The sequence below is a fragment of the Puntigrus tetrazona genome, chromosome 8 (genome assembly GCF_018831695.1).
Source record: "Puntigrus tetrazona isolate hp1 chromosome 8, ASM1883169v1, whole genome shotgun sequence".
Classification (NCBI taxonomy): domain Eukaryota; kingdom Metazoa; phylum Chordata; class Actinopteri; order Cypriniformes; family Cyprinidae; genus Puntigrus; species Puntigrus tetrazona.
This window is the reverse complement of record NC_056706.1, coordinates 1,621,780-1,647,939: the sequence shown is the minus strand read 5'-3', so window position 1 is coordinate 1,647,939 and position 26,160 is coordinate 1,621,780. Positions and strand designations below refer to the sequence as shown.

Sequence of the window (26,160 nt, the reverse complement as noted above, 5' to 3'; positions counted from 1 at the left end):
TCGACTCAGACACAATGGTGAATTAAACAGGAAGAAACTGTGTTAATATGCTGACAGCTATTAATTGCTTGCTTGCTGATGGATTTTCTTAGTATTGTTTCTATTTTAGTTTAGTCTGTTGGCATAACAGGATGTATGAGTCATCCAAGTCTGCTACACCATAATGGCAGTTGCTCTTCTGAATCTGAACTCTTTTATTGACATCATTTGTTTAATTTCATGGTTGTTTAAATTGTTTATTCAGAGCGCTATAGACTTCATAAAATGTAAAAATCTAGATTTCCATCTTTTTTTTTTTCTTTTTTTTTTTTAAGGCATACCTCATTAAACAAATGTCAAGAACTGCACTTTACCACATAGAATAAAAAAAGAACTAAGTGAAACTTAAGTGAGAACTAATAAATAGCCTTCGCTACTGAGTCGAGAATAAGTGGGGGTGGGGCCCAGGACTCAGGCCACTGCTTTCATCATAAAAGCTTATTTGCGTGTATTTAAGCATTGACTATTCAAACTTTCAAAAGAGTTTAAAGCATTTAAACATATTTTAGATTGAAAAAAAATGAATAGTTTTGCTTCCTTAATCTTACTGCAGATGATTGTTATGGCACATTACCCATGGCATATGTATGTGTGTATATGTGTATATATATGTGTATGTATATATATGTATATATGTATATATATATATATATATATATATATATATATATATATATATATATATATATATATGTATATATATATATATGTGTGTGTGTGTGTGTGTATATATATATATATATATGTATGTATATATGTATATGTATATGTGTGTGTGTTTTCTGTGTATGTGTCTTCTTAAATCTGTTATTAATGAGAGACGCCTTTTGACTAATATAGACAACTGGACACCATGGTTGCACAGGATCGAAATGTGATTGGGACCTCTGCCATGAAAACTTCCATATGTCCTCTTTGAACCACATGCTAAGATCACACAGATGCGTTCCCCCAGGCCTCTATGGGATCGTCCCCAGGCCTCCGTTGGCAGGCTATTTAGAAAGTACAACAAATGTTTAAGTGGACTCGCGCCAAACCTTGGAAATGCCATCTAGTGCTTTCTAAGGTAAAGTACCTGGGTTTCCAGGTGGGAAGGGGTCTTATTCAGTCACAAGAGATGAAGGTGGAGGTGGTTCAGTCCGCCCAAGGCCCCTGACTATATGTTTGCGGGTACTATAACTGCTTCATCCCTAACTTTTCTTTAGCTGCCTCCCCGATAGGCCTCCTGACCAGGAAGTGGCAGCCAGAGAAAGTGCGGTGGACACCAGCAGCACCTCTGAGCCAGTTTTCCGAGCCCCAGACTTTAGCTACCTCTTCCTGCTGCAGATGGATCTCCCTCTTATAATTTTACATACAGTGTAAATGCATTCATGCTATATTTCAGCTACACTGAACTCTCATAAATACATCTGAATGCTGCTCCAGTCACTTCTGTTTCTTCTGGAGTGGAAAGATCGATTTTTGTAGATACTGATTGGTAGCAGCCCAATATTATCTCACTGTATTAGGTGAAATTATTAATAAAATGTAAGAATTAGTTGTGAAAGATTATGCATGCATTTAATACGGTAAGGGAAAATCCCCTTTAAATAGGTCAAATGACTTGGACTGCGTTTACTCCAACTCTTAACGAACAGATCCGATTTTGACATTATCTAGTGTTTCTTTGGCCTGCTTGTTTACATTAACTTTAGACGTGACTGGTATCAGATATCTATGTTTGCATTAATTCAGTGATAACTTTATTATGCACATGATAGACCCTCGGATGTTAAACGGCTGTGCTATTAAAATAATTTATATAACTCGCGTTGAGTGGCTGTTACTATTTCCCATTTTTGACAACAGCTGTTATGGATGTTTTGCAGCACAAAATCTGACTGAAAGCATGGTTTTGTTTATCTACAGCTCGCGGTATGCACTAGTGAGTAGCCTATAGTGAAACTTGTTGGTTCAATTACAAAAATGACAACATTATCACCTCGTGAAGGTGGCAAGGCTACGTTGAAAACCAGCTCCTGAATGTTGCATTCTTTATGGGCAAAAGTGCGACTTCTTTTTTGACACTTCACATTTTCTTGTGAACACAGAGGACGTGTGTTAAGCCTTAAGACTCAAGTCTCATGTCAGCATGAATCAGCTTTATATTTTTTTATTGGTCCTTTGGTCTGCTGTCAGTAAGTGGATTTTATTTGTTTGCCACAGATTTTGTGTGTACCTGCTATATGTATGGGGTGGATAGAAGTGAATGTAATTTTTGTTCAGGTTCGTCTGATGCGTGGGAAGAATATGAAAATACAAAAGGTGCATTGTTTAATATTACACTTTTCAATTCAATTAAATTTGTATAGTGCTTTTTCGTTACTAAAATACAGTCCGTGTCGATATGGATGAATGCTGATGTTCTGTGTTTCAGATATCCCAGAGCCCATCATCACAGTGTACAGACAGCAGGAGGACGGGGAGGTTGTGTTTGTGCTGTGCAAGTTCACCTCAGTGCCTGGAAGGAGATACAGAAGACAGTCTTTTAAGCTGTCTGTGGAGAGTGAACTAAACTACACCATGGAAACATTCAGCAACCCTTCTTTAGATTCTTCAGAGATGCGTGCGTATATGGTCACCGTGAGTCCACCTGCTTCCTTCACCTGTGTGCATGAGGTCGATTTTTATGTAGATGTCAGGAACGTGAGCAGCCAGGCCTACAATTACAGTGTTTCAGGTAAAAATACATCTCTAACGTTTATATGTTACTTCCCTGCTTAGATCTGTCACGTTTCCGTGGTGTCGCAAGGGAGGAAAAGGGAGCACTCGAGACGCGAAAATAAACTTAAATAGATTTAATCCAAAAGGGGCGAAATAAATATACAAACGCAGGCAGAACAAAAACCACGAAAAGAGCTCGGGAACAAAAATCACTTCTGGACATCGGTTAATGACATTGACTACAGACATAGGGTAATGTTGACGATCCGACCAACGTGCACACAAAACACAGGGCTTAAATACACGCGACGTAATTTACCAAATTAACAGGGAGCAGGTGAAGACAATTAAACAATTACGAAGGGAAGGTAGGGCACGAGACAAAAACAAAGTCCAGAGATGTGACAAGATCATACAATATTGCTACTTGTTTGTATTTTTCTAAAACATTTGCATCTGTCTTTCTCCATTTCTCTTTCGCCGCCATCTGGTCCTGTTTTCACAAAACATTTTTATCTTACCACTAAGAGTTGCAGTAAAAGTTTTTAGCTTTGAGTCTCTGACAAACTTTTACTAGGGATTAATGCGGTCTTAAGCTGAGAGAAAGGGTAGGGTTGACCTCATTGCTGTGGATGATATCTGCATGCTTACTAACTAGGCACCCAGTGACCGTCTGAAAGGAGAGGGAGGGGGTCTCTGTCAGGGGTTTTCTTCTTAGAGATTTTGCAGAGTGCAATGTTTCCATATTCAAAAGCTAAAAAAATGAAAAAGTTCAATGCTACATTCAAATAAATATTTTAAAATGCAGAATAAGTGTCGCTAATTTAACAATATAATATATATGAATATGTTCAGGTAATTTCAGCCTGTATGCCACTGTTATGATGCCAACCGTCTCAGAGGGTTGATTACCACAGCTGATGTGAGAAATGAAGAGCAGTCGGTTATAACAGTATGAATTTACTGAATACGCTCTGATATCAGGATGGTGACGTGAAGCGACTCATCATGTAAGAGACAAACTCAATAATAGATTTTATTCTTTGCAAAAAAGGTCAGACAGTCAGTCAAAAAAACCACCGTTTGCTGCAGAGCGCGACCGAGAGGGAGGGCAGTCCTCCATTTTTATATCTCAGTCTCACCGAAGGTTACGAACTCTTAACAGCTGTACGTTTTCACAGAACGACAGCGACCGGAAAACACTTCACTATATCCTTTCTACGCTTTGTTTAGGATCCTCACGTCCCCTTAGATCAAGTGCAGCCACCTATAGGTCCTGTCGTTTTCCCTCTCATCCCTTTTTATCATTCATCGATAACTTTTTAAAATGAAAAGGTATGATTTTCTACGGATAAACCTCCTATTAATTAATTATACGAAATACTTCATGTAGTGCATTAACATAGCATGCATATAAAGGTGCTTAGTCATTCTTTGGTAGCCAGGCTAAATGAGTAAACGCTGTTACACTTTTGACATTGGTCCGACCCTCAGTCACTTCCCAAATGCGAAATACCACCCAGTACTCCATTTTTTAAAACATCCTAAAACGTAAAACATAAGGAGAATTTAAGCAATTACTTTTCATACTCTTCATCTCTGAGTTTCATATAAATGATCACTCTCTTGTAAAGAAGTCCTAGTTCTGCAAAGGCTGTGTAGAAAATGTAGTAAACACTGGTCAGATATTTTTGCGTTTACGTTCAAGTCATTTGTCTTAAATCATTTAACACATCTTTTCCCTTATGCTTTTCTTTTACCCATCTACTTAATCCTACTCTTTTTCACGTGCACTAGTCTTTCTTAAACAGCCATGTCCGTTCCAGTGAATCATTCCTTGTGTCCCTCTGACTGGAAAAGTGTACTCCACCTTTGTCCTTCTACTGTATTTACTTCACACTTACTTTCTTGCCCTCTACGTCCAAAAACACCTTTACAGGGTAATCACTCGTTTTAACATTTGATGAAGAATTGACCTGTTGCATACCGAGCTGGATACAAACTAGAAAATGCATGGTAAACATAACAATAGCAGCAGTCCTGCCCCCAGATGATTGTCATCCGCCCAAACCAGTTGTTGTTAGCTTTCTCTGGCTCTTTTATGGTCATTCTCACGTGTGAGATGTTTACATCTTGATGTTTACATGGCATCCTGGCACTTATTGACACGTGCTTCAGATCTCTTTATTTCCTTTGCTCTTTCACAGCTGCGTTGGTCAAAAGCACGTGCAATGGTCCCAACCACCTTTTCACCAACTCTTTCTTCTCAGATCTCGTACTACCACGAAATGAGTAGGTTGAAGTAATGTAGAGGGATTTCTGCATCTTTCCCTTCCATGGTTTTCACCTGCACATAGACATTGGATGACGACAACAACGAAAACATTTCCTTGCAAAAACTGCATCATCAACTGTTGATGGCAGCTCTACGTTTACCCTATCGTATCGTATCGTAACCACCTAGACATTGATAATGCAATGGTAATAATAAAAATAAGCCACAGGACTAACTGTCACCATGGGTCTGCAACAACACGGATGTCATAAACCTATTTTAGGTAGGCCCAAAGATAGTGCCACAGACCGCTGAAGTTTCATGTTCACAAAGGTCCCTTTTGCCTCTTGTGTCCAATAAATTCAAAATCTTCTCCCTCAAACCAGTCGTTTTGAAATTCAATTTTTTTTTCCTCAGACATGTGACGTGCAATGCAAATTGCCAGGCAACATTATTTGTGTCGAACGGCTCAGATCTGTGGGCCATGATTTTTGCCCATTTCTTATTTTTAATATGCCATTCTCAGGCTCAACTTGCAGACAGCATATTTGCTCATCGTCTGCCATTCTATCACCCCAGTAATCTGCAACCAAAGTCACGTTTAGTTTAAACAACAAACAACTCTTCCTACAGTGGGAACAGGGCACACAGGCAAATAAAAGAAGGCATGTTTCATTGCTCGTCTCTCTTTTGTTTCACAATGTAGGAGTATCTTCGTTATACGCCTGCTTTTCCTCCTTCATTGCTGTTGCTCTCTTCATCATGACTGCAGCAGTGATTGTGACCAACATCAGGAGCAAAACTAAAGGTGTGTGCTTCACCACTTGCTCATTCATAGCAGCGATGAATTTTACGAAAGGTTTGACCAAAGCCCAAAAAAACTAACAAAACAGAAAATGCTTCTTTATGTATTTAGTTTAATTATTGACTCAGTCATCCTTAACTCTGGCTGCTAAAGATACCTTTCAAAGAAAGCTCAAAGAACTAATTTTCGGAGCTGTGGATTAATATGAATTAACATTTTAAGTGAACCAAAACGTTTCTCTTTGTAACTTCCTAAATCTTAACCGCTCATGACCGTTGTAGCACATTAAACAAGACTTATTGCAGATATTAATGTGGAATGCATTTTGATGTAAAAAACTAATGGAGACAATTTTATAGTTATTATACATATGATGATTGTGTGTATCCGATCATATCACAAATATCTGATCATAATTGCTTTCATGTGAGGTTTGGTTTAGTGTGTCCTGACTGATGATTTTGGAGTCAGGATTTTAACTTGAGCTTCAGTAGTTTAACAGCACACGGAAAATAACACCATAAACTCACTTTTGTTAACAGACACCGACTCCACAGCAGTTACCGACAATGACCACGTAGAAGCGTAAAATTCACTTTGGGAAGAGAAGAGAACAGGCCTGAAGAAAAACAAAACATGAAAAATATATTAACGTAAAATATATTCAATGTAACCTGTAACTAGGGGTGCACATAAGTGGTAAACAGCTGCACATGCGCAACCAAAATATAAAATGGGCTTTAAGTCTGTCAATTACCATTGTAGTGAACATCTGTACTTTTCCCTCTCCCCGAAAAGTCCCGTCCCTGTTTAGATCACTGACCACCTTCACCCAATAATGACCTCCAGATATTCAAATCCGCATACGAGGAATCAACCTGTGACCTCAGGGAGAGGAAATATGGGTTCCCCTTTGTATTAGGTGACCTTAACTACTACGTACTTACATCAAAATAAGTACAATGTACTTACTGTGTTTGTAGTGTATTGCAAAACACTTGAGGAGGGATACGAGTTAGGACAGAATTGGTGGTATGGGAAGGGGATGGGTCAACAGTGTAATTATAAATGTAAATACAGATATTAATTACAGATGTAATTACATATACAGTGGCATGCGAAGGTTTAGGCACCCCTTGCAGAATCTGTGAACAATAGAGATTACACAAAATGCATTGTTGTTGTTTTTAATTGTGAACTTTTGTACAGTCCTGAGTAAGATATTTTACATAAAAGATGTTTACATGTAGTCCACAATTATGAATCCTTGGTTGTTTCCAAGGTCGTTTCCAACCCTTTTTGTCCATATAGCACTGCCCTTCAGAAGCAATCGCATGTTTCATGATCTCCAAATTAAAGAAAATAAATTGAAGAAAATTTATTTCATCTGTTCGCCACGCTGCATTTTTGGTCTCTCTCTGATTCTCTATAGGTGATGTGAGATCAATTTTAACAGGCGTACACACACATATAACATGATGACCGTATAATACATTTCTTAGCAATGTAAAAAAGGTTTTAAATAACATTAATAATAATGAAAAAATTATAAAATTGCTCAGTCACCCTCTCTCTCCCTGTATAATTGTATATCGATAATAATAATTTTTTTTCAACCCATAACAGAAAACTTTACATATTACAAACACTGGTGGAAAGATTACTGAGAGATTGTGCTTAAGTAAAAGTATTGCTACTAAATTAATAACGTACCTGAGTACAAGTAGTGAAAAATAATTGTACTGCGTTACAATGTACAAAGTATTATTACTCTATTTTTACCCAAAATGAGACAATGTGAGCATTATAGAGCATGATAAACACTAATCTTAACACCCATGTAATGTTAGTTTCACAAGTGAGACCCAGGAAATCCCTTACATGGACTAATACATCAGATATAACTAGACGCTTTGACATGCAAGCCATGTCAGTTAGTGTTGCGTTTTAATTGCGTCACAGTAGAGAATTTTAATGAAAAAAATATATATATATAAAACAATTCTGTCTCACTGTTATAAGAAGAAACAGGAAATACAGAAGCTAGCTGTTTTAAACACCACTGGTGTCATTTCATGATTTTGGAGCAAAACATGATATTAGTCTCGTGATAGAAACATACTACCTACCCACGTTGCCAGGAGCAACTGCTTTCGAAAAGCACGTTCATGTATGAGATTATGTGGTTGTTTTTAACAAGGGCAAAAACAAAGAAGGGCAAGTGAAGGTTTAATAGACAAGAAAGGGTCTAAAACGGATTGAACAGAAAGCTGGCAGTGAAAAAAAATAATGTGGGGTATTAGTAAGGTTGGGCATTGTTTGAATTTTAATGATTCCAGTTCTTGTCAATTCTTAATTTTGATTCTCATAAGGTAAAATATATAACTATAACTAAATAAATAAATATAATCATGCATACATTTTAGATATCGCCTATCATAGTACATTTCATACTTGGCTAAATGTGAATAAAAATCAACAGGCTAAAGAAGTCTTCTTGTTTTGAATGGTTCAAAATCGCATTTAAAGTAGTTTGTTATAATAACAAAGGTGGACTTCAAACACATTTTCAGTAGGACAAAAAAAAGGAGTATTTTATTTAACATGTTAACCCATTATTAAGCTTGGGAATCCAAAATATATTCCAATTCTGGAGTAGTATGCTTAAGGTCAGGAAATATCTACACGAAGATTCCTTTGAATGCAGTTTTGTATGACCTTTTAAACCATTCAAGCACAACAAGACTTATGCTATGTTTTCTGTACCGCACACATGTAGCCATCATTTCAGAAATTTCTTCTTTTAAAGATGTTAAAAAAACAAAATTAGATTTGTGTGTGTGTACATGTGTATATATAGCATGCATCAAATGCTAACATCAAAATCAAAACATCAGAAACATTCCTCAGGGCTTCATTTATCTCCCGTTCCCGTTCAGACACATGCAAACAACATATTTCCCTGTAGTCGCAGGTTGACTTCAAAATTCCTCATATGCAAATCTGGATGTCGATATCATGTCACAGGGGTCAATGCAATGAGGGTGATCTAAACAGGGACATGTGGAGAGAAGTGAAAGCTCAAAAGGTCAAATCCATAAATCTTTTGGACATAAACACCTCCATATTACTTTAACATTTTATTTTAAGCTTAGTAATATCCTTAAAAAATACAGTATGTCAGTAAAATAGTAAAAACACTATTATTATTATTATAATTTTTTAATAACTGTAAATAAAGTGCAATAACATTACTCTCACTGTTATTAATTTATTATTTATAGTTATATGTAATGGGTCAGATCATGTGCAATGTGAGGACCAAACCATATCTCCAGGTGTACTCATGAGAACCAGGTGAAAAACTTATGTGCACCCTGCTTATATCCATAACCTTTGCAATTTTATTTGTTTATTTTATTAGCTTTTGTTTGTTTGACTGTTTGGTTGTTTTTTATGTTGCAAGCATTGCATATTTGTAAGTATGTCTGCTTGTTTTATAAAAATAACTCATTCTGCTACTTCAGATTTTTACTTTCCTGAAGTTTCGGTTTATAAAAAGTAAGCAGAAGACGCCATGGTATGTTTTGTGTTTGAAATTCATAAATCAATTATTTGCATGAATTAATGTGATTTGCTCCTTTGTTAAAAATTAATTAAAATACAATTAAATAGTTTTATATTATTAAATAAAATTATGGTCATTGCCTATCCCAAATTGTGTCTGTGTCATGAAAGAGCGGTCTGAGGCGTGCGGATCCATTTGCAGGCTTTTATTAAAGGAAGGCATGGTCAAACAGGCAGGCGCTAAACAGGGCAAACAGGAGTATCAGAGACGAGGCAAACACAAAATCCAGAGACAGGCGGTGGTCAGGTCAGGCGGCAAACAATCACTGAATCTAAAGACAGGCAGGGTCAAAACCAAAGGATCAACAACTTAGAAAACTCGGAAACACGGAAACTCGAAACTACAATACAACAGGCGAAACAATGCAACCTCCAGTTGAGTGGCTTGCTGCAGTATTTATAGTCCTGGGACAGGAAGTTGTCGCAGAGGGAGTGAATGCAGATCACCCAGAGGTCAGGCTCCCTCTGCTGGCTTGGTGACATAGCCCCCTCCTAGGAGCGACTCCTGGCGCTCCACAAAACAAACAAAATAAAACAAAACTGGGAGCTTGGGAGGGGTTCCGGGAGGAGTCAGCAAACGGAGTCCAGGGCGGAAGAGACAGAGGAGGAGCCAGGAGAAGACGGGAGGAGTCCGGAGCGGGAGGCGATCCAGAGCCCAGCCATGAAGGTCAGTGGTGGAGCCGACGGAGGAGGAGCCATGGGAGAGGTAGCGGCCATCAACTCCATGGGACCGACCGATGGCGGCGGAGCAGGTGGTCGCGGAGACTGAGGCGGAGGCGGAGAGCCGATGAGCCAGGGTGATGCAAAGGCGCTGGAGGTCCTAGGCGACACCGCAGGCTTTGGCGACTGATGCGGTGACGGGGGACGAGAAGGACGCGGCGGAGCCAGAGCGACAGAGGACTGAGGTGAAGCCGGGGGGAGGGAGGAGCCTGACAGAGCCGGAGGGATGGAGGGACGAGGCGGTTGCTGTAGGAGTGGAATCCTGAGGCGACGGATGGTCGACGTCCGACCAAGGCGGAGCCGGAGAGACGATGGAGCCTGGTGAAGCTGGTGGATTGACGGAGCACGGTGGAGAGGAGGGAGCTAGGAGCCTAAGGGAAGCCGACGGGTCTACAAGCCGAGGTGGAGTCTGGGACTCGGAGGCGGAACGATGAAGTGAGGGATCCTTCACCCACGGCAGACCCGTGGCGAGCTCCCAGGTGAAGGGCAGAGGATGAGTGCAGGGGTTGCTGGGATCCATTGACGACCTGTAGCAGGGGTGGGAGGGTGGGAAAACTTGAGGCTTTGCACGAGGCGCGGGCACTTGAGGCTTTGCACGAGGCGCGGGCACTGGAGGCTTGCACGAGGCGCGGGCACTGGAGGCTTTGCACGCAGGCGCGGGCACTGGAGGCTTTGCACGCAGGCGCGGGCACTGGAGGCTTTGCACGAGGCGCGGGCACTGGAGGCTTTGCAGGGCAGGCGGCCATGTTGGAAAGCGGCGCAGGGCAGGCGGCCATGTTGGAAAGCGGCGCAGGCAGGCGGCCATCTTGAAGCGGCGCAGGGCAGGCGGCCATCTTGAAAGCGCGCTGGGCAGGCGGCGGCCATCTTGGGAAGCGGCGCTGGGCAGGCGGCGGCCATCTTGGGAAGCGGCTCTGGGCAGGCGGCGACCATCTTGGGAAGCGACTCTGGGCAGGCGGCGACCATCTTGGGAAGCGGCTCTGGGCAGGCGGCGACCATCTTGGGAAGCGGCTCTGGGCAGGCGGCGCCATCTTGGGAAGCGGCTCTGGGCAGGCGGCGGCCATCTCGGGAAGCGGCTCTGGGCAGGCGGCGGCAATCCTGGGCAGCGGCTCGGGAAGGCGGCCATCTTGGGCAGCGGCTCGGGAAGGCGGCCATCTTGGGCAGCGGCTCGGGAAGGCGGCCATCTTGGGCAGCGGCTCGGGAAGGCGGCCATCTTGGGCATTAATGCAGTGTCTTCTTCCTCCATAATACCCAACGTGAGAGCTGACCCCACAGTCACTAAACCAAACTCAATAAAGTGTGCAAGTGATTCCGTGGACCTCTCTCGAACAAGTTGTGTCTTGAGTGGCTGATTTATTCCCTCGTGAAAAAAATTCAATTAGCAAACAGTCCGTAAATCAGAGAAGTAAGCCAGGTCCAGAAATTCCTGAGTATAATCCTCAAGTGATCGGGGTGCCCTGCTTGAGGGTTAGCAAAGACATTGCAAGGTGCATACCTGGCCATGGTTCGTGAAAAGCCGCTGGATCCTGGTGTGAGGTTGCATTCTGTCACAAAAAGAGCGGTCTGAGGCGTATGGATCCATTTGCAGGCTTTTATTAAAGGAAGGTATAGTCAAACAGGCAGGCGTCAAACAGGGCAAACAGGAGTATCAGAGACGCGAGGCAAACACAAAATCCAGAGACAGGCGGTGGTCAGGTCAGGCGGCAAACAATCACTGAATCTAAAGACAGGCAGGGTCAAAACCAAAGGATCAACAACTTAGAAAACTCGAAACACAGAAACTCGGAAACTACAATACAACAGGCGAAACAATGCAACCTCCAGTTGAGTGGCTTGCTGCAGTATTTATAGTCCTGGGACAGGAAGTTGTCGCAGAGGAGTGAATGCAGATCACCCAGAGGTCAGGGCTCCTCTCTGCTGGCTTGGTGACAGTCTGAAACACAACTGTCAACAAATATTTTTCATCTAATGTGTAAGGACTGTAATCAAATGGTTGGACTAGTGTGACTGTAATTCAGTTCAGTGGAGGAAAACATGCCGCTGAAGAAAATACGGCTGTGTCACGAAAGCTTAAGCAGCTGACCCTATCAGACAATGACTTTGCAGGCAACGTTTATGCACATGTACTTCCTGAAATGTATTTCGGGCTGAGGCAGCATAGTAGTCTAATGACATTAAATGACATTAAATGGTTTGGTTTGCTTTAGTTTAAAGCTTGATTTAGTTAAGGGCTGGATAACAAGACGATAATATTACTTAATATATATTCCCCATATATACGTGTATGTATATATATATATATATATATATATATATATATATATATATATATATATATATATATATATATATATATATATATATATACAGTTACAGTAAGCGGCCTGTTTTTTCTGTAGTGATTTGCTTGTGTTTAAACTGAGTTCTTCTGAGTGTGCCCTAAAACATGATGGAATCCAATTCGGTGTGATGTAGATCCCCATTCTCTGTAGCCACCCTTATTGGCAGTGGCAGTATATACGCTAACTCCGTCCACCGACGTGTGATCAGCTTGATCCAGAATGTTAAACTTTTAGATTGTCGTAGTTGTCAAATTCTCTCGTAGTGTCAAATTTTCCGCAGTTATCAAATTTCTCGTAGTGTCAAATTTTCCGTAGTTATCAAAGTTCTCGTAGTTGTCAGTTATTTCAACCGAGCTTGGCCTTCAATATATAGGGCTCACCTAAACGCCATCAGATTCTTATTGGCCAGACGAAAATATCACAACCAATGAAAAGTCATTAATGATCTCGGGTGATCTGGGATGGAAAATTCCAGTAGGGAAGAACAATAACATGCTGCGTATACAAATCATATGAAAATGTGTACCTGGTTCATGACTCATTTTTCCGTGGATGAAGCCTTAGGCATAATCACACTCCCAAGATTAAACTAAACTAACTTTCATTTTCTTTGAAATGAGAACTCTTACAAGAAACGTATTTCACTCTGTTTTTGTTATTAAAAAGAGGCAGATTAATATTGAAATGTATTTCCTGCAAATGTTTTAAAGGAAAGGAGTCATTGCTGCTTGAGGTCAAGCGAGCTACAAATACACACAAAACAAAAACTTAAAAGTAAATAAATGAGTTTTTATTTATGCAGTCTCCGAACATTTAATGGATTTTTGTGATATTTTTTTCAAAAATTCCTGGTGCCATTTCTACAAGTCTCTTTTAAGTTGCCTCTAAGTGAAATTATATACAACCACTGTAAACTAGATTGACCCAGAGAAGTGTCACACACAATCATTAAAACAAAAAACACAAACAATGTTAGATTTAAAAATTTGTATTTTATTTTTAGACTGCAGAGAAACTACAGCCACAGATAGGATCCAGGAAGAACCCACTACCCGCTTGAAAGAAGCGATGAATTGGGTTATTTGTGTCGAAACTGGTCGATGCTTTTTGTTGTTGTCGTTTTTTTTCCATCATCTTGAGATATCATATTATCAGTTTGCCGTATTGATTTATAATATTTTAACGTCATGTTATACTGTTATCAAATTGCTACATCCTTGGGTTACTGAGCCATTGAATAGCTGAAAGTTATATTTCTTGATTATGGAAATAAAACCTTTTTACAGCTGAGTATATTTCAGGCGGCTAAAACTAGTTTTGTCCAGCTGAAATCTCGTACAGCTTATCTATAGCTACCGCAATCTTATATATAGATAAACTAAGCATGGCAGCATTAGAAACATGCATTAGTGGACCTTCAGTAAACTGCTGCCGGAGTCTTGAGAAAGACAAAGCCAGTGGGTTTTCAGTGGTGACTGATACGGCTGTAGAGCCTGAAATAGGCATATTTACCTCACACTGACCCGTCATTTCAGCTTGATCCAGAATGTTAAACTTTTTAGATTGTCGGAAGTTATCATAGTTGTCGTGGTTATCGTAATTGTCGGGTTATCGTAATTGTCGACGTTATCGTAATTGTCGGGTTATCGTGAGCTGTCGTGGTTATCGTGAAGCTGTCGTGGTTATCGTAATTGTCGGTTGTCGTAATTGTTGAAGTTATCGTAGTTGTCGGGTTATCGTGAATTGTCGGTTTGTCGAATTGGTCGGAAGTTATCGCAGTTGTCGTAGTTATCGTAATTGTCGGGTTGTCGTAATTGGTCGGGTTATCGTAGTTGTCGTGGTTATCGTGAATTGTCGGGTTGTCGAATTGTCGAAGTTGTCGTGAATTGTCGGGTTATCATAGTTGTCGGGTTATCGTAATTGTCGGGTTATCGTAAATTGTCGAAGTTATCGTGAATTGTCGTGGTTATCGTAATTGTCGTGGGTTATCGAAGTTGGTCGTGGTTATCGTAATTGTCGGTTGTCGAATTGTCGGCTTATCGTAGTTGTCGGGGTTATCGTGAATTGTCGGTTGTCGAATTGTCGGCCTGTTATCGTAGTTGTCGTGTTATCGTAATTGTCGGGTTATCGTGAGTTATTGTATGTTGTCGGAGTTGTCGGAGTTGTCTCCACCGAGTTGGCCCTTCAATATATGGGGCTCACCTAAACGTCATCAGATTCTTATTGGCCAGGGTGATCAGAGATGGAAAATTCCAGTAGGGAAGAACATTTACATGCTACGTATAAAAATATGCAAATCATATGAAAATGTGTACCTGCTTCATGACTCATTTTTCCGTGGAATGTTTATGAAGCCTTAGGCATAATCACACTCACAAGATTAAATCTTCTTTGAAATGAGAACTCTTACAAGAAACGTATTTCACTCTGTTCTTGTTATTAAAAAGAGGCAGATTAATAGTGAAAGATTAATCTCGAGAGTCGTTGCTGCTTGAGGTCAAATACACACCAAAACAAAACAAAAACAACCAAGAAAAACAACTTGTGAAACTGAAAAGTAAATAAATTCTAAAGAATGTGTTACAGATTTGAAGTTATGTAGCTTCCAAACATTAAAATATTTTTTCATTTGTAATAATTTATTTGCATAATCATTATATAATCATTAGTCATTCATATAATTTTTTATGTGATCATTTTTTCTTTATATTGAGTATATTGTTTGTTTATCCATTCATCCATTTATGATGGATTTAAAATAAATTAAATACATGGACAACACTTCTTTCTATTAGGATGTTGTTGCTGGTTGCACACACAACAATCAATGTAGTCGTGAATAATCAAAGATTCATAAGAATTAAAATAATTCCTTCTCTTATGAGAATTTTTGCTTCTTTTGAATAGGGCACAAAGGTATTTGTTACAGTTTCCCTCTATTTCCCAGGTTTCTTTAGCCTAGAACTCATTATTGGCCATCAAACTTTTTTCAGAGGCTCGTTTAGGCATTGGTTTACGTAACTTAAAAAATATCATCCTGTATGATTGTCACTCAGTACATTTAACTGTTGCTGTACAGGGCATCACCAGCACAATAACACAAAATAATGTGTTTGTTCCACAGAGAGAAATACTGACGTCATGTTATAGTTGGTATAACCTACAGAAGTGCATATTGAGTAATAATGGTTTGAGCTTGAGTATGAAAGGAAGGAAAGCAGCTACACAGCTATTTAGGTCAAGAGGAAGGGCTCTGAAGAGACAAATCAGAAATCAAGCTGAGGCGCAAATAATATTTCACAGTTATTGTATTGTAGCTTAACTAATGTATGATCTTTACAGCCTTTTACAGTCAAATTTTGCATATCGCTGAAGCATATCGTTTCCAAATAACAACATTTGATCATTCAGTGAAAGAAAAACACATTCTGTACGAAAAAAGTATTTCTTTATTGAAAATGAACATAATACTATTATTCTTCGTAGTGTGCCACTGTCCTGCAGTGTTTTATTATTTAAAAAAACAACGACTGCAACCCGTGCAACATTAAAAATAAATAAGGTGTAAAAATGTGTTCTTTGTGGTGAGTATACCTTTAAATTTGTAATCGAAAATGAATACAGTAATAGTCAGGGTCACTCTGAATATGGATCAATTGAAAGAATGAGCTAATCTATGAAGGAACAAGTATTATGAGTGTTGAAAAATTGGGACACCATACAATTGCCAGGACGCATTTACGTTGTTTGAGTGACTTTGCTTTTAGTTTCCTCCAAAACTGTACAGTAAAATAACTAGAATATAATTACATTGATATTCAGGGTCACTCTGAATGTAGATCAATTAAAAGAATTAGTTTAAAGAACTTGTAAAACACAATTTTTGAATATACAGAAATATAAAAAAGTGCTAGGATGCATTTTCTTGTAGTTTTCTGCAAAACTATACAGTAAAAAGCCTTGAAAATTAATATAGCAATAGATCAGGGTCACTCTTAAACAGGAAAAAAATTATAGAGCTAAGGGAAATAAGTTTATGTGTGTTTTAATATAATGATCCAAGAGCAGGAATGTTTTTGCCTTTAATTGTCTTTAAAACTGTACAGTAAAATGACTTGAAAATAAACACATTGATAGTCATGGTCAATTTAAACAATAAATAATATTGTCACGTTAATGCCTCAAAATATGAGCAAATCAGTAAAGGAAAGCTTTTTGCTTTGTATACATATATAATTACATACACACACACACACACACACATACAAAAAACACAAAAATAAAAATTAATAAAAAACTTTAATATTCACATTTTATCGGCATGTACAAATTATTTATAATTAATGTACAGTACAAACGCCTCTATAACGGCTTGTTTACATGTATTTTGACTGCTCGGAGCACCCGTACTGTAGGTCCACGATTACATGCGCGCATTAAAATAAAAAAAAGTGAGGCTGGCTTGACAAACTTTTGTTTTGCATGAATTTATGAATTCCCCTAAAATCCCACATCAGGCTAACCAGCATTTGGTCCATCAGTAAACACTCACTCCTGTCTGTTTTAACACGAGCACTGTTTTTTTGTAAAGTCACATAAATAGTAGCCTTTAAACCATTCCTTGAGCTCTTAGGCAGGTTTAGCGCAGGGAGATGAAGACCTCTTGTGGCTGGAGGAAGTAGCTGCATTCAATCAGTGACCCACAGCTCTCCCTAATCTACACACCTGATTCAAATCATCCTCTGTTTAGGAAAGAGCTCCACGAATCAATTAGTGTGTCAGAGAAGAGAGACATCCACCGCCGTAGGCCCTCAGTATTTATAGACTTCACAAACAATAATCACTTATGTTAAATCATAGTGATAGTTTTAGTTCTGTAAACTCTCTCACTGTCTCGGATATTGATCCATTAGAAGCCTTGGGTCTTTTCACGCCTTTTGTATGAAACATTGCACACATTATTTCTTGTATTTAATACTCATTTATGATATACATGTGCCGTATTTTAAAATATAGCTAGTTTACAGTAGCATAAGATTACAACTGCTCACAATAAGGCACTAAAACTACAGTTTCTTTTTAAATAAATTAAATTAAAATGATGCAACATATCTTTAACAGTCGGAAGCAAAGCACGCTGGAAACTAGAAATCAGCTTTAACTCAATCCAGGAATGTGTTAAACGTATTAGAAAGTTATGAATATTAGATTTGCATTTGTCTTCACTGTTAAATATATTATATATAACCATTTTCAATGCATACACTGGCTGGTTTGGAAATGCCCTAGAAAAGTGACGTTTTGGACATCCTTTTTCGTTGGTGATCATTTTAAAACATCCACCGTGAGCAGCGAGTACAGCTCTTCGTAATCTGGACATCGGAGAGGTCAGTTTATTAACATTGACTTGATATCGTGTCTTATGGACATGACGGTCCAGTTTCTCCATAGTAGCTCAACTTTGACATCTGTATATTGACATCATTATGTGATCAAAATGAAAATCATTAATGCTGGTCTTCAATGATAATGTCAAGTTACTTTAACTTTTGGAGGGCAGCATATATTGCGGTGTATATATATATATATAAAAAAAACCAAGCATTTGTTTTCAATGTATTATGTAATATATCGCATTATATTTTGCAGTATATTCCCATGTATTTTTATTCTGGAATGTATGGTTGTCGATCAGTTTTTGCCGGGCAGGATTAATGTAAGTGTAAGTAAAACAGTGACGCTAACAGCAATGAACGCCTAAACTTTAAATATTCATTTTATATATACAGTAGCTTCAAAAAAGGCATATTTTGCTCTTCTCGTGTGCCACTGTTATTAGTAATATACTAATGACAACTGACAAATATGATTGGTGATTATATTAATAATATAATGTATGAAATAAGTCATGAATGAAAATAGAAAGTGGGTGAATTTATTATTATTATTATTAAAATTTTACAACCTCTTTGTGTTGATTTGAATCATATCACGTGTCGATGATAGACAGAGATAAGCATCAAAAATTGTTGAAATTAAGAGGATGTAGTATATTTCCATTTAATGTAGACATGTTACATTTGCCTATTATTATTATTATTATTATTATTATTAATAAATTATTTTTGCAATGTGCCAGGGCTAGGCATCATTTCTGTGTGGAAATGTTTGCACAGATTTTGTGTATATACACACATTTAAAGAGGATTTTTCTGATTGTGTTATCATGTTTATGTTACAGTTTAACCCTCATTATTTAAAGAGTTTCATCCAAAGCTGTTTTATCAGTTTTCAGATGATGTTCTTGGCTTCATCCCCAAAATATCTATTAAGTATGCTTTTAACGAACTGCTAAAAGCTGAACACAGAGACAAGAATAAAAGGAGAGAGGAGAGGGATTGATGTTGGCGAGTGGAAGAGGAGGAGAGAGAGGAGAGGAGGACTGATGCTGATTCTCTCTCTGGAGAAAAATCTCTCACTGACCTGAAACTGAAGATCCATCGTCTGGAAGATCGTCCAGCTTCACGGTGAGTAACACTTCATGCATCTGATCCCATCCCAGACATTAAACAACTGTGATGCTTTCTATATTTTATTACTTGTGTCTTTTGTATTATATTATATTTAGTAGTGAAACTGGTGTTTATTGTGAAAAGGTAGGTGATGTATGGCGCGTCTTTTTGGTTATGTGAAATGAAGTTTAAATATTAGAGAACTGTGCAGCAGGGTTATTAACTAAAACTAAAACCATGAAAGCATTTATGTCACATGAAATAAAATATTTAAAATGAGGTAACACTTTACAAACTATGTTTGTTAACCAACTATGAACAATACTTCTACAGAATTTATTCATCTTAGTTTATTAATTTCATCATTTACTCATGCATTTTTGTTTGTTATGATTAGTTAATGCGCTGTGTGCTAACATTAATATGCAATGTGTTTTTATTAACTAACATTAACATGAATAAAGAGTGTAATAAATGTAGTGTTCATTGTTAATTTATGTTAATTAATACATTAACACAACGTTAACAAATAACACCTTCCTGTAAAGTGTTATCAAAAATGCAAACATTTTTACATTTGTATTTTTTGTCTGTTGTATTATATATTTTATACATTTATATTTTATATATATTGTATTCATAATATGCCATTTTACTTTTTTTAAGTTCTTCAGCTAACTGAAGTGAAAACAAGAAATAATCTTGATGATGATGGTGAGGGTGATGGTGGTGGTGATGATGATGATGATGGTTGCGGTGATGATGGTGCTGGTGGTGGTGATGATGCTGGTAGTGGTGATGGTGGTGGTAATGATGATGGTGGTGGTGATGATTATGGTTGCGGTGATGATGTGGTGGTGATGGTGGCAATGATGATGGTGATGGTGATGGTGATGGTGGCGGTGATGATGTTGATGGTGGCGGTGATGATGTTGATGGTGGTGATGGCGGTGATGATGATGTTGGTGGTGGTGATGATGGTTGCGGTGGTGATGGTGATGATAATAGTGGTGGTGGTGATGTTGGTGGTGGTGATGATGGTGGTGGTGGTGGTGATGATGTTGAAGATGATGGTTATGATGGTGGCGATGATGGTGATGATGGTGGCGGTGATGATGATGTTGGCGGTGGTGAAGATGATGATGATGATGTTGGTGGCGATGATGATGATGGTTGCGGTGGTGATGATGATGATAGCGGAGTGGTGTTGGTGGTGATGATGATGGTTGCGGTGATGATGATGATAGCGGAGTGGTGTTGGCGGTGATGATGGTGGTGGTGGTGATGATGATGGTTGCGGTGATGATGATGATGATAGCGGAGTGGTGTTGGCGGTGATGATGATGGTGGTGGTGGTGATGATGATGATAGTGGTGGTGGTGATGATGGTGGTGATTGTGGTGGTGGTGATGATGATGCTGATGATAATGATGGCGGTAGTGTGAATTTTCCTCTATCTTTCTATTTTTGCAGATATGGCTATAATAGGAATATCTTGAGAAACATCACGATGGATAACAGCACCTCGATGCATTCGGACAGAAACTCCAGCGAGGGTCAGACTCTGAGCACCATGCCGGAGAACTCTCTGGAGATCCAGGCAGTCACCATCTCTCTGTCGCTCCTCATCTGTGGTGTGGGGATCGCCGGGAACGTCATGGTGGTCCTGGTGGTGATCCGCAGCAAACACATGATGACCGCCACCAACTGCTATTTAGTGAGTCTAGCCGTGGCCGATCTGACCGTGCTTGTGGCGGCAGGTTTACCGAACATCTCCGAGGTGGTGGCTTCGTGGATCTACGGCTACGCCGGCTGCGTTTGCATCACTTACCTGCAGTACCTGGGCATCAACGTGTCCTCCTGCTCCATCACGGCCTTCACCATCGAACGCTACATCGCCATCTGCCACTCCATCAAAGCCCAGCTCATCTGCACCGTGTCCAGAGCCAAGAAGATCATCGGCTGCGTCTGGATCTTCACCTCTCTCTACTGCATCATGTGGTTCTTCCTCGTCGACACGAATGAGACGGTTTATTCTAACGGCGTCGTGGTCCGCTCTGCGGCTATCGGGTGTCCAGGAACCTCTACATGCCCATCTACTTCCTGGACTTCACTCTGTTTTATGTGGTTCCTCTCGTCGTGGCTTTGGTTTTGTACGGACTGATCGCCAGGGTCTTGTTTGAGACCGCTGCCGTCGAATCTGTCGAGCAGAGGCTCTCTGTTCATCAGAGCCGGCGGCAGAGCTCCGTGAAGGTGTCCTGTAGAGCAGCAGCCTCCAGGAAACAGGTGCGCTCTCTCTGTCACGTACTAGAACATATGAAGAAACAAAGAAAAAAAAATTCATGTATGTCTATACAATTCGTTGAAAAATATAAAGAAAATATATTATACCTATTTAATGAAGAAAAAAATTATACTGAGAAATATAAATATATATATATATATATATATATATATATATATATATATATATATATATATATATATATATAAAATATGCACCATTTAAACATATATATACATACATATACATATATTTCCCATTTTGTTTTACATTTCTTTATTGATTTTTTTAATTTGACATTTTTTTAATTCAAATATTAATAAATGTGAAATGAAATAGTTTTTATATATATTTTATTTCTGTTTTACTTATTTTACTATATAAATAAAAATGAGAAGTGTTTCTTTGTATAATATTTGTAAAAAAAAAGTATATTTATTTTCAAGTAACAGTTTTTTATGCTTTTAGTTAACTGTATTAATAATGTATGTAACTCAAAGAAAATATGTACAAATATATTCACGTATGGTTATTTATTCATTCATTTTAATACAAATATAACAAGAAAACACACATTAATAACATCATTCATTGTCACCAGGAAACAGATCCTGATTTTGTTGTCTGTGATTGTTAATGAACCGTAGTTACGTTATAAACAGCTTGTTTGTGTTTGAGATGTAGTTCTGCGTCTTCATATATCAATTCCAATCAATAATATAACGTGTAAGCTAGTGATTAGTATACTGTCCCAAAGAAGGATATTAAAGGAGGGATCTTTTTTCAACCACCAAAAGCTAAAGTGGTGCAATTTGCATTTTTTGGGTATCAAAAGCATTTCTTAAGAAAGCGTAAATATTATGCAATCATGTGCAATGCGAATGTAAACACGTAATATCAACGCAGGAGCACACGTCGTCTCTCAGTAGCACCTTCTGCCTTCGTGAAACTGTTTCTGTGGTCAGATGCGTTAACCTTGACATGTATGGCAGGTCACAAAGATGCTGGCGGTGGTGGTGGTCCTGTTCGCCCTCCTCTGGATGCCGTATCGGACTCTGGTGGTGGTGAATTCGTTCATGGATCCTCCGTATCTCAACGCCTGGTTCCTGCTCTTCTGCCGCATGTGCGTTTACACCAACAGCGCCGTCAACCCCATCATCTACAACGCCATGTCGCAGAAGTTTCGCGCCCTGCCTTAAGAGGCTCTGCGACTGTAAACGCGGGTCGGATCAGAGCGAGCGGCTAAAAGCACTGTGAGTGTTTACTACAGCGTCATAAAAGACTTCTCCAGTGAGAACAATGCGAAGAAACGCGGCAGCGTTAGAGAAAGAGTTTAAATTTTCTTTAGTGGGTTTATTTAAAGAAACGCGTCTCGGCAATAGATGCTCTGCGGTGAATGGGTGCCGTCAGAATGAGAGTCTGATAAAAAAAAAGTCACGGGAGTTAACAAAAGCTGAAAGTGATTCAGCATTACGGCGTTTTTAACTGAAATATAAGTCATTGTATTATAAAGTAATTTGGTTCGAAACAGCTCTAAACGAATCTGCGGCTGGATTTTGACTCGAGAGACAACAGGAGATGCACTTTTTCACAGGAGGAAGAGTTATTATGGATCACGGGCTTGCGTTTATGCAAGAAGCAACTATTAAAATGCCGTAACGATGCATTTATTTCATACATAAACGCTGCTGTTTACTTCTCCGGGTGTTAACTGATGGACTGCAGTGCTGTGGATTATTGCGGTGTTTGGACTCTCATTCTGACGGCACCCATTCACATCCATGGCTGAGCAAGCGATCCGATGAAGAAAGAAAGTCATCTTAATCTTAGACGACCTTTCGAAGGTGAGAAAATCTGACCTTGGTGAAGGTGAGAAGGTTCTTTTAATATCAGGAGGCGCAGATCAATCAAAAGTGAAAATAAAGGATGAGATTTACTGTTTACCCAGAAACTGTTAGTACATTTACAAGTTCATGCAATTTTTTACATATATTATTTAATAAAAAAAAAAAATATATATATATATATATATATATATATATATATATATATATATATATATATATATAATTTAAAATTGATTTTTGAAAGACATACTGCAATAAAAAAATTCTTCATTTTGTAGTTATAAAAACATTATAATATTACAGTTTAATACCGTTTTTGGCATCTAAATGGGGTTGATCAAACACTACTGTAGTTGTAGTGTTCAAAAGAATATAATCACTGTACATTTGGACTGTTTTGTGCTAATAAGTGTGATAAATAATTCAATTATTTAACATCTTGTTCATCGGCATGCCTCTGTTATGTTAAATACTATACGTTGGAATAAAATGTATGCAGTATATTTAGGGACCACACGTTCATTTCACTTTTAATATAATAAATATAAAAAATAAATGATGATGCTTTGTGTTAAGAAGCGTTGAAGCTTTATATTTGTAACGCTCTAATAAACTTTTAATCGCACGAACCCTTAAAACAGGCTGAGATCAAGTCTGGGTTATCAAAACTTAAATGTTAAATGAAATAGGATAAGATGGAAAGACGTATTTCGCTTATTATTACAAAATAAAATGGAACTGATGCATAAAAAACTATACAGAGAGATTGAAAGTAAACGAATGAAGTTTAAAAGCATGCAACAAAATTACAAAAATGTTGTCAGTGATACTAAAATAAGTCTCCTGTGTTCTGGTCTGTAGATATCTGATTATTAAAGAGCTCTTCAGTCTCTGTTTGAATCTGAACACCGTCGTTGTCATCTAATGATATAATGAGCAAAACCTTTTGATCAAATAAATTTAGCTTGGCGCGTTGTTTCCATCTGTTGTTCTCCTCTTTTATCGACAGCCAGCAGGTAAAAATAGCCCTTTCATGCTTTCCAGGGATTAAAAGCACTGTTTCTGATCAAACACGTCCACGGGTCACTTTTCTCCTGTTTTTAGTCGTTTGTTCCCTTTGATTTTTAGCTATTTCGGTTTATGCTTTAATTTCAGACTCTGTTCTGTTATTCACAAATAACACGGCATTTATTTGACTTTTAAGGTAAGCTACTGATCTTTCGCGAATACCAAAAATAATTTTAGACCGATTCCTCAGTGTAGATATTCAGCAGATGCATTTTATTCAAAAACCGACCCGGTTTGCTTTAAATGCAGTTCATCAAATGAAGTTTTTCCGCTTTAATCCAAATCTAATCATTTGCTCCTTCTTTGAAATTACTCTTCAAGAATGGCTGATGGCTGGTTTTATGGCTGGCTGTCACTGACTCTGTGTGTGTGTGTGTTTGTGTGTGTTTGTGTTTGTGTTGTGTGTGTGTGTGTGTGTGTGTGTGTGTGTGTGTGTGTGTGTGTGTGAGTGTGTGTGTGAGTGAGTGAGTGAGTGTGTGTGTGTGTGTGTGTGTGTGTGTGTGTGTGTGTGTGTGTGTGTGTGTGTGTGTGTGTGTGAGAGTGAGTGTGTGTGTGTGTGTGAGTGTGTGTGTGTGTGTGTGTGTGTGTGTGTGTGTGTGTGTGTGTGTGAGTGTGTGTGTGTGTGTGTGTGTGTGTGTGTGTGTGTGTGTGTGTGTGTGTGTGTGTGTGTGTGTGTGTGTGTGTGAGTGTGAGAGTGTGAGTGTAGAGAGATTTTTCATCTTTTAAACCTGCAGAAGAGCGCTATTAAAGCCCGGTCCTGTCGGGCGTCTCATAGCAACCGCATCTTCACGCCATTATGACGGAACCATTAAAGAGCGAAACAAAGAGAGCAAAACAGAAAATCAGAAGAGCTGCGCTGAAAGACACTAGGATGTTAATGGAGGAGGACAACAGTTAAGTGCAAGATGATAATTAGGATGATTCTGTAACTATATCCTGGGGTCGCTTTTAACAAATCAGGCAGCATTAAAAAAACTGCTTTATTCTGCTCTTTCCATATATTAAATATATATATATATATATATATATATATATATATATATATATATATATATATATATATATAGCTAGAATAGTCGGTCACTTTAGTACCGTTTAGTATCAGATCTACTACTTTTTCAGTTTTATTTCAATTTATTCACTTTTTAGACCATCGATGGACAGTTAATCAAAGCTTTGGGTAGTTAATGTAAATATTTATTTGTAAATCGTTATTTATATTTCAAGGCTTCAGTTGCAGTTTTGCATGTAGCTATATGATATTTTCTGTATCGATCATCTCTCTTATATACAAATGTGGTTTTCCGAAGATAAATAGATCTGCATGGCTTAAAGATGCATTCATTTCTATGCGTTTTGCTTCTAGTGTGATATTATTTATGTGGTTGTGTTTTTTGGCTTGAAATGATCCACATTGTGTGGGAACTACAAAAATGAGTTTTCCTTTTCAAATTGAAATCATCCACCACCTAAACTTATTCTAAGTCTAATTAATTTAACACAACTTTAAAATAACACCGTGCAATATTGTATATTATATATAATCAAAAATTAAGGACGTTTTGTTTATTCAGTGTTTCTTTAAAGCGGTGATATGACGGCCTCTAGCGGCTCGATGGAGTTACTGCACTCTCAGAAACGGTACAAAAAGGTACAAAAGCTGTCTCTGGGGCGGTTCCTTTCAAAAGGTACACTTTTGTACCTATTAGGCTCAAATAAGTACACTTTAAGTACTAATACGTACCTTTTAAGGTACCAAAGTGGACCTTTTAGGTACAAACACATCCCTTTTGAAAAGGTACAGCCCCAGTGACAGCTTTTGTACCTTTTATTTCTGAGAGCGTGCGTTTAAAAAAAGATGAAAATGTTTTCATATCCATGATGTAGATGAGATTGTTTCTTTGTCAGATTTGAATAAAAAATTTTAATGATCACAATATT

At 38.4% G+C, this 26,160-nt stretch overlaps 1 protein-coding gene and 1 pseudogene across 1 annotated transcript; both read left to right on the top strand.

Moving 5' to 3' along the window:
• The first annotated feature begins 1,577 nt into the window (after window positions 1–1,577).
• LOC122350659 lies at window positions 1,578–20,287 on the top strand. Its single transcript, XM_043247340.1, has 8 exons — window positions 1,578–2,216; window positions 2,305–2,343; window positions 2,456–2,758; window positions 5,724–5,825; window positions 6,365–6,407; window positions 19,814–20,006; window positions 20,088–20,170; window positions 20,218–20,287. The coding sequence occupies exons 1-8, from the start codon at window positions 2,171–2,173 to the stop codon at window positions 20,285–20,287; spliced, it is 879 nt and encodes a 292-aa protein (XP_043103275.1). The 5' UTR covers window positions 1,578–2,170.
• On the top strand, window positions 19,004–23,274 carry LOC122350070 (annotated as a pseudogene).
• Window positions 23,275–26,160: the final 2,886 nt, after the last annotated feature.

Excerpts from the sequence above, each read along its gene's own strand:
- LOC122350659 (XM_043247340.1), top strand. The coding sequence starts at position 2,171 with ATGAATCAGCTTTATATTTTTTTATTGGTCCTTTGGTCTGCTGTCA. Across the intron at positions 2,344-2,455 it reads AGAATATGAAAATACAAAAG|ATATCCCAGAGCCCATCATC; the intron begins GTGCATTGTTTA and ends TCTGTGTTTCAG. Across the intron at positions 2,759-5,723 it reads CTACAATTACAGTGTTTCAG|GAGTATCTTCGTTATACGCC; the intron begins GTAAAAATACAT and ends TTCACAATGTAG.